Below are 13,040 nucleotides of genomic sequence, written 5' to 3'. Positions count from 1 at the left end.
ACGGCCCACAGCTTCATACCTGCAACAGTATGTGACATTTTTACATTCAAGTTTTTTAACCTGGGCATTTCCCAGAGTATAATATGTCAGTGTTCCTTGTATATATATTTTTGACCTTGCTTGCTTGGTTACATTTGGTAATGTGATACACTTTCTTCACAGCACACACTTGACAAAAGACCATTGATATTAAATATTGATGATGATAGTTAAATAAAATAGTTTAAATCCGAATCTAAATTATGTAGTTGGCCCTTGGGTGTTTTCATATTTATGTCCCCCTTTGAAAAATGTTTTGGACACCCCTGACATACACTCATACAGTATCAGAACTACACCAGACCGCAGCGCAGCTTTGCCATTGACATACAATGAGTGGACAATAATATAACCAGAAACACAAAGAGCATAGCCTTAAATTACCTTAACACAGGTCCGTAACTCTGAGCACACAAATGGAACCAAATGGATCCCGTTACACACTCAGTTATGGGGGTCCTTGAAAATAAAACATTGGCGAACCACAGGCTCCTATTCCTCCTAATGTGCCATAAATAGTTCTCGTAGTAAATCAGTGTCAAACATATTCTGGTATGCTATAGAAGGATTTAATTGTTACCAAACTTCCCAAAAGTTACCAAAAGTCCTTGTCAGTCAGGGTAGGGCGGTCCCTAGTTCACTTCAAATATTATTTGGGGGGGACTCACACGCGGCCTGGAAGTGGGTACAAGAGCGGTTTGTCACTGAAACGAAAGCCACAACACTGTCCCGGCCACAACAGATCTCACATAAACGGTGCCTGTCGGACAACACTGCATGAAATGAGCTATGAAACTTCCTGTTACAACAACCGAAAGAAGTAGGCCATTACTGCGCTTTTTTTCCTTTTTCTTTTAATGTAAAATTCTAGGCTATAGCCTAATTATGAAAAGTTGAGAACAAACAATATAGACTATAGCCAATAGCCACTCAACCTTTTATTTATGCCCAAACCTGTTCACGACTAGGATAGTCTACAAATTATATAGACTTTGAATACGCTTCATGATAATGTGCGTAAGAGAAAAAGGGTGATCAAGTCCGATCCAAAAACAAAAAGTCTGTAGCATGTGTGGACCTCAGAAAGAGGTTTTCTTACCTTGTTATGAGCAAACTAGTCCATTCCATGAATTATTTTGCTCCGTTGTGCAGTTTAATAGTAAATATTAGAAATAAAAATAGGCTTCCATTGTAACAGGGAAACAGCTCTCAAAGTCACTCTTTTAGCACATAAGCGAACACAACAAAAGCTGATTCTGACCGTTTATGAGGGAAAACTCCCTCAGGAAAACTCATGCGGTTTTATTTTTAATAAAAAAATGTCAACATTGTCTTGTTTTGACTAGTTTGTGTAGAAAGAAGATCCGATGTGGCTGTCCAGACTTCAGCTGGTCTGTGTCGATGAGAGATGCAGAAGTTTCTGGAAACGGTGTCTACTCTCTGTTGGGCCCAAAGACACCATCATCTCAGCCACACTGGGACCTTGCTGCAGGGGAGCGGGGACAAAGGACACAACATTTAAATCATACGAGTACAGTATGATGAAAACAGTAAAGAGCTGCAAGTAGAAACAACTTCCTTTTTCTATACATTCTTCACTTAAGTTTTGACTATTGCAATTTAATTAAGAGAAACATTTTAATAGAATGGGTTCTGGCTATCACTTCCCAGAGGTAGATATTGGAGTATAAGTATACAGGAGCACACAGCAGTGATATATACAGTATCTTCTATAGAGTTAATTGAATATTAAAAATCACACCAGTGTGAACGGAGTGGTGCAACTTAATTATTTTTGTGACAGGTCCGTATACTGTATATACGGACCCCAACGTATACTCTGTATATTGGTTGAGCCCCACGGCAGCTTTTAATTAACATCGTCCGGTTGCTATGGTACGTAAAATCTGATCACCGTTTTCCTCGGTTACGAGCAGGATTTTTAAACCTCGGAATCCAAGAGAGTTGTTCTTGGTGGCTCTTCTGCCATCCAAAATTCGGATGTAATTTGTGCCTTTGTACCGCGTCGCTCCCGACATGTAAATGCTTCTGGCGAGAGGTAAACAGTGAGTGGTTGTGCCAATGATACTAAAGTTTTGATGATTTCATGGATTAAATAACCCTGGGCGTTCGGAGTGTTAACCAAAGTACCTGTAGACCACTGAGAGTCAGACGTAAAATCTTCATCAGGTCTGTGTATTTGGTGGTCTTTGTCTTCTTTGCCAGGCCCTTTAGATCTCCGCTGAGACGCTCCACTGACAAGCCCTCTCCTTGTTCTTCAACCAACCTGCATGCATATTGCATACACACAGTGTTTATCAGCTTACACAAATATGCAGGCGGAAAACGTCACAGGTATTCTCAAGAACTAGCCAGAGTATTATTTGCATTACTTATCACATACCGTAAAACCAGTGCTGCAATGTGCTGGGCATCTGAAGTGAGTGTTGTCACCTGCTGGTAGGAGAACGAAGGACGCATCCACAGGTAGGAGTAGGCTGGCGTCACCAGCTCCTCCAGAGAGGATATGTGACCCTAGCAGAAGAAGATCAGTAGATGAAATACGACGACTAGATGGAAGGGCAAAAACTGTCTCTGGACCTACAGTATCCGAATACAACACCACAGGCAGAAGTTTCATAGTCCGTATCGTTCGGCTGTAATCGGCGTCCAAAGGTAGTGGACGTCGATTACAAAAAAATGGCACAAATCACCAACAGAATATCCAATCCACCCCAAATTTCATTCACATGTCGAGGGTGGTTTAATTAAGGGGCGCCACAAATGCGGAATTTTAAAACGTTTATCGCAAAAACATGCATTTTGGGGGATAAATCCGCTATGTTTGCGATAGCGTAGCCTACGTGCACTATAGCGAGACAGGACAATTCCCTCCCAATCAGTAATGTGATCTATTACATCGCATTACCCACACTATACATAATTTGGTGTTCATATATTCAGAAGGGGTAAGCCAGGTCTAGTACATATAATTTTGACATGAAAAGGTTTGAGCACCACTAATAGCAATATACGTATTTGAGCCATGATGGAGTCTGAAACGTGGGTTTTCAGACTATGGCAGAAGATTGGGAGTGAGGCTGCAGTTCTGATTGTAACGGGAAGTGCATTCCATAGTTTTGGAGCGAGATGGAGGGATGGGAGAAGAGTTTGGGACGTGTGACATTTGTGATAATTTGATTGGCTGAGCACGGAATGTGCTGTATGATGATAAGAGCGCCCCTCACTTCACACGAGTGTGATTTTACAGAAAACTGTTGGGATTTAGAAGATCTTTGTAGAATCTTCCTCAGGTCTTAATGGGTTAAGGCCACAATCCTTAAAGGACCACTTCACCACTTTTCAACCTATCTTCATATAATAGGTCCTCACTAATAATCATGAAAAAATGGCGCAATCTTTTTCTACTCAGTCTGTGTCTCATAGGAGGGCTGTGGGCAATTCAGAAACCGTCTTCCAGTGACATCATCGATGGGGAATACAAGCTAATAGAAACTGCAGGCTTTCTAGTCCTGAAAAGTTGCAATGCGAAAATGGAAGCCATCGTTCTCACGATAATGAAAATCGAAACATTTTTGTAAAAATAAATCTTGTTTAAAAAAATTATCTGCCTAATGATGATGTCACTGGAAGACGGTTTCTAAACTGCCCACAGCCCTCCTATGAGACACAGACTGAGTAGAAAAAGATCGTGCCATTTTTTCATGATTATTAGTGAGGACCTATTATATGAAGATAGGTTGAAAAGTGGTGAAGTGGTCCTTTAAATGTCATGTGTCTCCATCTCCCAATGGAGAAGTAATTGCATCATTGTCTCAAGTACAATACAGATGGTGGTGCATCTAGTGTCAAATTTTGTGCACCATCTGCTTCAAATAACTTTGACACTGTAAACCTGTAGGTGACCAAGACACCAGGGTTGACCTTTCTCAAAGCAAGAGAACTGGGAGACCATCTCCAAGTTACCACTGTAGAGGTGTTATGTATTAGCTTTGCTACCATACATTTTGTTCTGTCAAATAAGTCCTAGATTGTAGCTTTTACCTGTAGACTTTTGTCCTACTTTAGAAGGAGGTTTGTGAAGTTGATCTTAGGTAAACATCTCCAATATATCTAGTCAAAACATGTATAGGTCGTTTTGTATTATGAGATCCACAATGCTGAGCTTGCGCAGGAGACCCTGGGTGAAACCCGGGATGGAACAGGAAAGTTTCATAGTGGCAGTTTTAAGTTAACCACACCAAACTTAACCGACTATAACGTAAATACGTAAACACATTACACAACCGTATATACCTACTGTAAACTTAACCATCTCTAACCTAACGCCTAAACACAACCATTTAAACCTTTTAACTAAATTTAGCAATCTCTAACATAATGCCTAAAGAGCTGCATTTTAAACCTTAATCTAAGTCTAAACAGTCTAAATGAAAACAAACTGAAGTTATTATTCTTGGCTTTAAACAACCATTGTTTAATTCGAAACAATGAATGACTTGCTAGCCTGGCCTCCAGCACCACCGTTAAGGAATCTGGGAGTTATCTTCCTTAAACTCCTACATGAAACACATTTCAAGTGTTCACATTCCGTCTCACATACGTAGATGCAGAAAAACGAGTCCAAGCCTCTCATACCTGCAGGCTTGAATATTGCAATTCCTTATCAGGTTGTCGCAAACCGTTTCTTAAGACTCAATTTCTAAAGACACTACTACTACCTGTTGCACAGATTTTATCACAATTCCTCATGTGCAAAGTTGGTTGAAACCCACCACAACCTTCGATTTATTGCTAGGCAGAGTTTGTATAGAATCAGTGCTTGCATTCGAGTCCAATTATGTCTCAACAGAAATGGAGTTCCATGGCTGATTCCCATCACCGTTCAATCCAAGCACCATCACACTGTCAGTATTAAACAATGGTGGATTAGTCACAAGGGGAAGTTGACGTACTGTACCCAGCAACAGCACATGCGGTGATGCGGTACAACAAAAGGTGGAAGCAAAGCAACAAGCCTCTGGAAAGAACAGTTTGGCTGAAGATCACTGTCAGGGCGATGTAACATTCCATCCCTGGATGACACATTCCCGTTATGACAGTACTAATAACATTATTAGATAGTATATACAATAAAACGATGCAAGTTGGGAATGCCTGCCCCACCCGTTCATGTAATACCAGTTGTACCGTAATGTAACCCACACATGGTCAGAGGATCCAGTGCGGTACCCACTACTACTAATAGGACTGATCACTGATCAACTAAATGTGGACTAGGATCGTGATGATGATGCACGTGGGAAGAAATAGTTGACCGACAGTCAGGGAGGTCGATGCCCACACACCCCGAACCAAAATACCAAGACCAAATTATACAGGAGTTTGTGCTTTTTCGTTTCTAGACAACCTTTCTAACGGTTGGACAGTGCTCAGATTATGCCCAGGAGAGACAGACACCTCTATAGATAGATTTTACACCATTTATTCAGTGTCTCGGCACATTATTGCAAATGTGTATTCTAGGTTGTGTGTTATGGGTACCTTGCGAAGGTGTAGGATGCGAGTGATATAATCTTCATGGAGCACTTCTTCATCTTGGATCTCTGTTGCATAGAGATGTTGGATTTTCCCCTGGAGGTCCCTCACCAACAAGCGACAATGCTCCTCGTCTTCTATTCGATGCTGCAGGTGGATTCTAAAGCAATAGCATATATACAATACTAAGAAGAGAAGTGGAGAAAATAATAAACCAACCAATATAAAAGCAAATCCACCCCTGTATTATAGCTGAATTGTACATTTTAACATCATTGTCACATTGAAATACCCAGGTAGAGATTACTAACAATCAGTAACAAGGTGTTTATGTAAAATATAGATATACACAAAAGTTGTGTGAGATTTGCTGTGAATTTGTTTACAAATGAAAAAGCGAATAAATTAATAACACACGATTTTCGTCTCGTACGATGAGGTTTAGATTGGGCTCATTATATTTTGTGACTCACTTGTTGAAGTCTGGTAGCTTCTCCAGGTCTAGAAGAGCAGAATGGGTTGTGATTTTTGAAGGAGTAAACTCAGAGATCAACTCATCTATCCTCCGCCCCATTCGATTTGCTACAAGGGAACATAAAAACATTACCAATACATTCCAGCACTAGAAGGCGTTTCTTTGATATAAAAAGTCATGGTAACCAATTTATACAAGCTTCAAATACAGGAGTTTGAAGCCACATAATCGTATTGGCTAACTGCCCTCCCAGATCCTTACCCTGACCACCACACAAAACACATACCTACATGACTAACTCAATGACAAAAACAGATACCTAAACTAATCATAATGCATAAATGCAATCATTTTAACATTATATATGTAAGTTTGGTGTTGTGTGTCTGTCTAGTGTAGCATTGTATGTATGGTAAAGTCAGTTCAGGAGCCACCGCTTTATTTATAAATCATCCATTCATGTTTTGACTACAACCCGCCATTCCATCACTCACTAGTGAAACCAGAACCACAGTTGGTGGTGATGTCCAGCAACGCCTCTGGCAGGATCCCTTTTCTCTGGAAGCTCTGGATGAATATATCCCCCTGCCTCTTGGACAGCTTGCTGCCATCTTTATTCATTAGTAGGGGGAGGTGTCCGAAGGCGGGGGGCTGCCACCCGAGGGCACGGTACATGAGGAGGTGTTTGGAGGTGGAGATCAGCCATTCGGAGCCGCGCAGAACATGGCTGATCCTCATATGATGGTCATCCACTATGTTGGCAAGATGATACGTGGGAAATCCATCAGCTTTTATCACCACAGGGTCCCCTTCCACCTAGAATGAGAGACAATAAGAAGGAGAGAAAGAGAAGGATGAGGTGAAGGGAGGAGGACAGAGTTTGTGTATGACGCATAACAGGAAGTGGAACAGGGTGGGTGAATGAACGAGGGATGAAATGGGAGAATGAAGAGAGAAGAAATTAATTAATGAATTAAGTTAAAATGCCGCCAATATGAACGTGAATCCTATCGTCGTTTTGTGAGGACGACGTGTGAAATAATATGGGACACATTATTGTCTCCACCTGGCCGAAGGCATGTGGGCACTCCGTCCGTCCGTCCGTCCGTCCGTCCGTCCGTGAGCAGCTAATCTCGGCCACCGTTAACCCGATCGATGCCAAATTTTCCACAACGGCCTGTTATAGCGCCACCAGGAGGCCGCTTTGTGCAAAACAAGTTTTTGCACAGTACACCTACAGATTTTGTCCAAACATCACGCAGTGCTCAGTTTCAAACAAAATGCTGCAAATCATGAGCACATCGCGTGATTTCCCTGAAATTGTGCGCCCACATTCCCACTAGGCCGAGGACGAAATGCCACATGAACAATTTCAACTCAGACTCAAGGTGGCGCTATAACTGGCCGAAAAGTGTTTTTACCTCTAACTGCACGGATCTGTGGATAACTTTGTATGCCAACTCCCTAGAGGCCAAGGAAAAACCTTTGCCTGGAATTTTTCACATCTGCTCTTTATAGCGCCACCATGAGGCCGACATATGTAAAACACATTTTCTATTATTACTCCTTCAGATTTTATCCAAATTTCACGCAAATCGGTATACACTATCTCCATAGTCATGTGATCAACACGGAGCGGAACCATTTCCCATCTTCCATCCTGATTGGCTAAGATTGGCTTCCAAAGCTCACACGATTCGTCCATTTCGAAAAAAGGCCACAAATCACAAACACAGTGTGCAATTTCCGTTAAATTATACACGCACATTTTCACTAGGCCGAGGACGACATGCCACAATTTTTTCCTCAAAATCAGCCTCACGGTGGCGCTATAACAGGCCAATTCCTGTTTTTAGCTATAACTGCATCGATCTGTATACAACTTATGTATGCACACATGGAAAAACATTGTACCTGCATCCCTCCAACACGAACCTCCGGCCCAAATCTTCCTCAACAGCCTGTTATAGCGCCACCATGAGGCCACAACCTGACCTGCCCTGGTGGAGACCTGTGCCGATTGGCACTTTGTCTAGTTGGGGAAGTGTTTTCATATGGTATTTCCCCAATACAATGATAGGATTCATTACAAATATCAACAGAGTTATCCTATCGGACCTGGGCCACTTCATGGCGGGTCCATCCAAAGATAAGATCCTGGAAAGGTTCTGCTCCTTCCTCCAGACGAAACCGAATCACATATGGAACTCCCTTGGCTAGCTTCTCCTTCACCTGGTCAGCACGCAGGTGTCGACACCTGTTATCATACCTGGTAAAAGAGGGAGACATGTGTGAGACAGTGAGTGTAGGTTTCAGTATTGGGAATGAGGTGGTGTGTACAGAAAGCGGCCCGGGGCTGCCCATAGGAATGTAACTGAACTACCTGGGAGTCTGCCCAATACGCATGGCTTCTTTTTTAAGCAGTTCTAGTCTCTGTGCACTGCAGAAACAGTGGTAGGCATGACCACTCTCCACAAGCTGCTGGGCCGTCTGTTTGTAAAGGTCCAGTCTCTGGGACTGCAGGTATGGTCCAAATGGCCCTCCCCGACGAGGACTCTCATCTGGAGGTATACCTGGGATAGAGTAGCCAGGAAGGGGTGGAATGTAGGATGACTCAGTATCAACGATCACAGATCAGTGATTCTGAACCTTTTTAGCTAGCCCCTCCTATGCACAGCTTTGTGTGCCTGTGTGTACCCCATAGCGATGATTTGATTGGCTGAGGGCTTAAAAAGTGAGGATAAAAGGACAGAAAAGTGAGGATGGTTCGATGCCAAAAGGGATTGGCCGGAATGTGATGCTGTATGATGATAAGAGCGCCCTTAACTTACCTACCGTGCTACCGTTTCCTATGACTAGTTTTGAGTGCGAGGACGCAAATTGTGATTGGTCAGAATGAGATGATGTATGATGATAAGAGCGCCCCTCACTTCACACAGATTAACGATTCTTATCTTCGAAACCCAAATCTATGCAGTAAAATCCTCACTGTTATTTCAACTCTGAGGGTGTACAAAATTAAATCGAGCAGACCAGCAACTTGCAGCAAGGATCCAATTGGTTCCATTTATACACTCTCAGAGTCAGAGTTAACGAACTGTAACTCCTGAAGGACTCCTGCATGGGGTCCCGGGACCACAGATTGAAAACCAGTGACATAGATGATAATTCTAAAGTGTCAAAGCAGACAGACAGACATCCATGTTAGTTAGTTATAGTGAACCACTGAGCTAGACAACAAAGGTGATGTCTCTACTCTCTTACCAGCCCACTCCAGCATGTCCTCTATGGACTCGGCTGCTCCTGGCACCAGCCGGCTCTGATCCGTGTCCTCTAGTCGCAGGATGAATGTGCCGCCATATTTCTTGGAAAATATGTAATTGTACAGAGCAGTGCGGAGTCCTCCAAGGTGTAAGAAGCCTGTAGCACAGAGCAATATTGTATGTTCAGGATGTTGTTCAGGATGTTGTTATTATACTACTCTAGTTTGTATTCACACGTCACAGCTGTCACTCGATCCTGTAGGTTTACACTCTATAACATACGATAATTAGACCGTTCCTCACCCAGGAGTCAGCCCAGCTCCTAATCCAGACAACAGCCTTGTCAAAACTTGACTATTGTAACTCCCTCCTTACTGGCCTACCGGCATGTGCACTTAAGTCTCTCCAACTGATCCAAAATGCTGCAGCTCGCTTGGTCTTCAACCAGCCAAAATTCTCACACGTCTCCCCCCTTCTCCGCTCCTTCCATTGGCTCTCGGTCGCTGCCCGCACAGAATACAAAACTCTGTTGCTGGCATTCAAAGCAACCAAAGGTATGGCTCACCCATATTTTGCAAGTAGGATCGAACCCTACAAACCCTCCCACGCACTCAGATCAGCCAACGCAGTAAAGCTGGAAGTACCTTCACTAAAAACGCCGGGACAACGCTCCACACGTCCCAAACTCTTCTCCCTTCTGGCTCCAAAACTATGGATTGCACTTCCCATTACAATCAGAACTGCAGCCTCACTCCCAAATCCCAATCTTCCGCCGTAGTCTGAAAACCCACCTTTTCAGACTACATCATGGCCCGTAGCCCCTTAGATAGCACTTATGTAGACTTAGATAGCATTTTATACGGAATTATAGCATGTTACTTAGACAGCACTAGAATTGCATCTTATGTAGTCAGTCATAGCACTTTATAGTTGTATAGTATACTATGTATAGTTTATATGCATAGTTTCATTATATAGATATTCCACTGTTACGTTCTTAGCTTACACACGTTTCATGATAACTTTTATGTATTTGAATCTTTGATGTATTGCCATGCTTTTTGTTCTTGCTGAATGTAAATCGCTCTGGATTAAGAGCGTCTGCTAAATGCCTAAATTGAAATTTTTATTCATAGGAACTAAACATGAACACACAAGGCTTTTGGTGGTCATATAGTGAGACATTTTGTATTTTATTTTAATGTCTAAACTGGTCTTCTAAACATACCTGTTGGACTGGGAGCAAACCTCACTCTGACCTCACTGTGTTCGGAAGAGCATCGCCTCCTAGTGGTGCTGTGGACGTCTGTCCACCTCTTGCAGTGTGGTGGTGGAGGTAACCCACTGGCTGTCAGTGCATGGATCCTCCTAGCCAACATGGAAGCATGGAAGGTCCTTCCTGCGATCATGTCAACATTAAGGCAGCATCGTTTACATGATTTTAAGACGCGACCCCCCGTACTGTTCAGCCCCAACTGCACGGCTGGCGAACAGAACATGATCATGAAACTAAACCAACGTGTGTTGTCTGCTGCAGGGGAGGAGGAGAGGACACATCTGATCCTGCTGCTCTCCACGTCAAAGACACACAAGGTCAGCCTCGTCAGGTATCGCTTCAGACGTCACAGTGCAGTTAGAGGACTGCTGGATAATTCAAAATACTTTCAGTTTATTCCTGCAGTTGACCGTCATTGTATCTATCTATGTTGACAACGCGTATGACATGAGTGACGTGACGTCACACCATGACCCGGGTCTTCTTTGTACCGGAGTACAAAATGACACGAATTGAGCTTCCACACACGTCGTCGTCGCCCCCTACCGCCAGGAGGACTTATCTGATTCAGAAGAAATACTGGAATAAATCTGTGCTTTTTAGGATGAAACACAAGACCTGTGTTGCCATTTCACATAGATTCATCTGTGCTACTCATCCCACAAATGCATGATCATTACAAATGGGACATCATTGTAAAGGGAAATGGACTAGCTTTCCAATAATATAAGATGCAATATATATAATAACAGAGATATACAGTTCAGTCAGGACTTAACTTAAGAATGGATGGATTATACAGTATATGTATTAATATAAAATGAGCAATATATTTATTATAGTTTGGCGATTAATTGAATCTGCTAATTCTGCTTTTTAGGTACTGAGATCAAGCGCATCAGTCCCACTCCCAACCATAGGGACTCTGAATCCCCCGTACCTAAACCGCAGATCCAAAACGACAGGTGGTAGCTGGGGTGGAGGAGGGTGAGCAGCAGCGCAGCAGGGTGCAGGCAGCAGCACAGCAGAATCAATGTGCAGCAGCAAGTAAGCAAGCAGATTGAGCAGAGCAAACTTCCTGTTTAAATAGCCGATATGAAACTGGAACTTGTGTGATTGGATGAAGTGAATCATGTGAATGAGAACGTGTGAGGCCATTAACGGCCGGCAACAACTGCACTGAGTTTCCTGACTGAACTTGCTCTGCACATGTCTGTGACAGGCGAGATGCTCATTACTTTTGAGCTGTTTGGATAGACACATACTGATTGGTGGTCCACAAATGACAAAACATTTATTGCTTTTTCAGTTTAGTCACAAGGGAATAACTGAGAATGTGACAGATGCTAAATTTGATGTTTACCTGGTATCCTAATGACTTTGTAGAATTGAACTGTTTCTTTGTTTCATTGACCATTTCATGTTGTTTGTTGACTAGGATTCATAGCCTACAAAGTAGTCTGATCTTGGCACTTTGTCGCTCTGGATAAGATTGTTAATTAAATGCAGCCTACGTATAGGCTGCATCTTCACACAACGATATATGAATCCTTTATCTGTTCAAATGGAGAACAAACCCATCCACTTAATCCTCTTGTATTGTGTTGGTCCCCTCCCCGCTTTCTGCAACATTTTGCCTTTGTTTGTATCAAAAACATAATAGCCACCCAACACAGACACAGAGACAATGTATTGAGAAAGGTTGCGGCATAAAACCAGTCCAACTTGATCTGTGAGTGTGTATATGCATGTAGAGCAACACACATGGAAATGCATTCACATCTTCTCTTACATGTATGTACTATGTACACTGTACAGTATACGATATACGTCAACCAGCACTTGACTGATCTGGCCCTTAGAATACCTTGGACCTGACCTACACCTATGAGTGACAGTCTCTTTACAGAGTGTGGAATGGTATACAGAATTTAGTTGTTTCTTTCGGCCTAAGTTGCATACCGGTAAATATCCCACACCCTGTTTCTTCTGAATAGAAGTTATCAATCAGATTGACTAACAAACCAAACCAAAGTAAATACTTAAGTTAAATTTAAGAACAATTTACACATTTACAGTTCGACTTTAACACCGTAGCCACCTGCTAAATGGATGTAGGTGACAAACTTTCTTCAGTGAAAGTAACAATAAAGAATCAGTGTAGATACATTTGTTCAAATAACACAAATGGCAGAATATCTAGATGTGTTAAACTGCCTATACTTCCTAGAGAGGAACCACTTAAATTTATTTACATAACGCTGTTATAAATTTTGTAATCATGCGGCACTTTAACACTTCATATTCATATAATTGCATCACAGTGAATAGGAAAGGCATACTTCAACCAATTGCCAAGTCGCTCAACAGAACACAATGGCAACTGTCTGGCCTCTTAACCTACTGTAGATATCTAGTCATAGTAGAT

The 13,040-nt window shown here is 42.3% G+C and overlaps 1 protein-coding gene across 1 annotated transcript; it reads right to left on the bottom strand.

Annotated features, from left to right (window-relative positions):
• Nucleotides 1-957: 957 nt before the first annotated feature.
• ears2 (glutamyl-tRNA synthetase 2, mitochondrial) lies at nt 958-11,072 on the bottom strand. Its single transcript, XM_083764578.1, has 10 exons — nt 10,565-11,072; nt 9,338-9,493; nt 8,457-8,646; nt 8,192-8,342; nt 6,568-6,889; nt 6,072-6,180; nt 5,605-5,758; nt 2,444-2,574; nt 2,191-2,326; nt 958-1,525 (listed from the first exon to the last, which is right to left on the bottom strand). Exons 1-10 carry the CDS (start codon nt 10,839-10,841, stop codon nt 1,424-1,426), a joined length of 1,728 nt encoding a protein of 575 aa, XP_083620704.1. The 5' UTR covers nt 10,842-11,072; the 3' UTR covers nt 958-1,423.
• Between the last annotated feature and the right edge of the window lie 1,968 nt (nt 11,073-13,040).

This window comes from Protomyctophum parallelum (genome assembly GCF_964188405.1).
Source record: "Protomyctophum parallelum genome assembly, chromosome: 5".
NCBI classification, from domain to species: Eukaryota; Metazoa; Chordata; class Actinopteri; order Myctophiformes; family Myctophidae; genus Protomyctophum; species Protomyctophum parallelum.
This window is presented reverse-complemented; position numbering and strand designations above follow the sequence as displayed.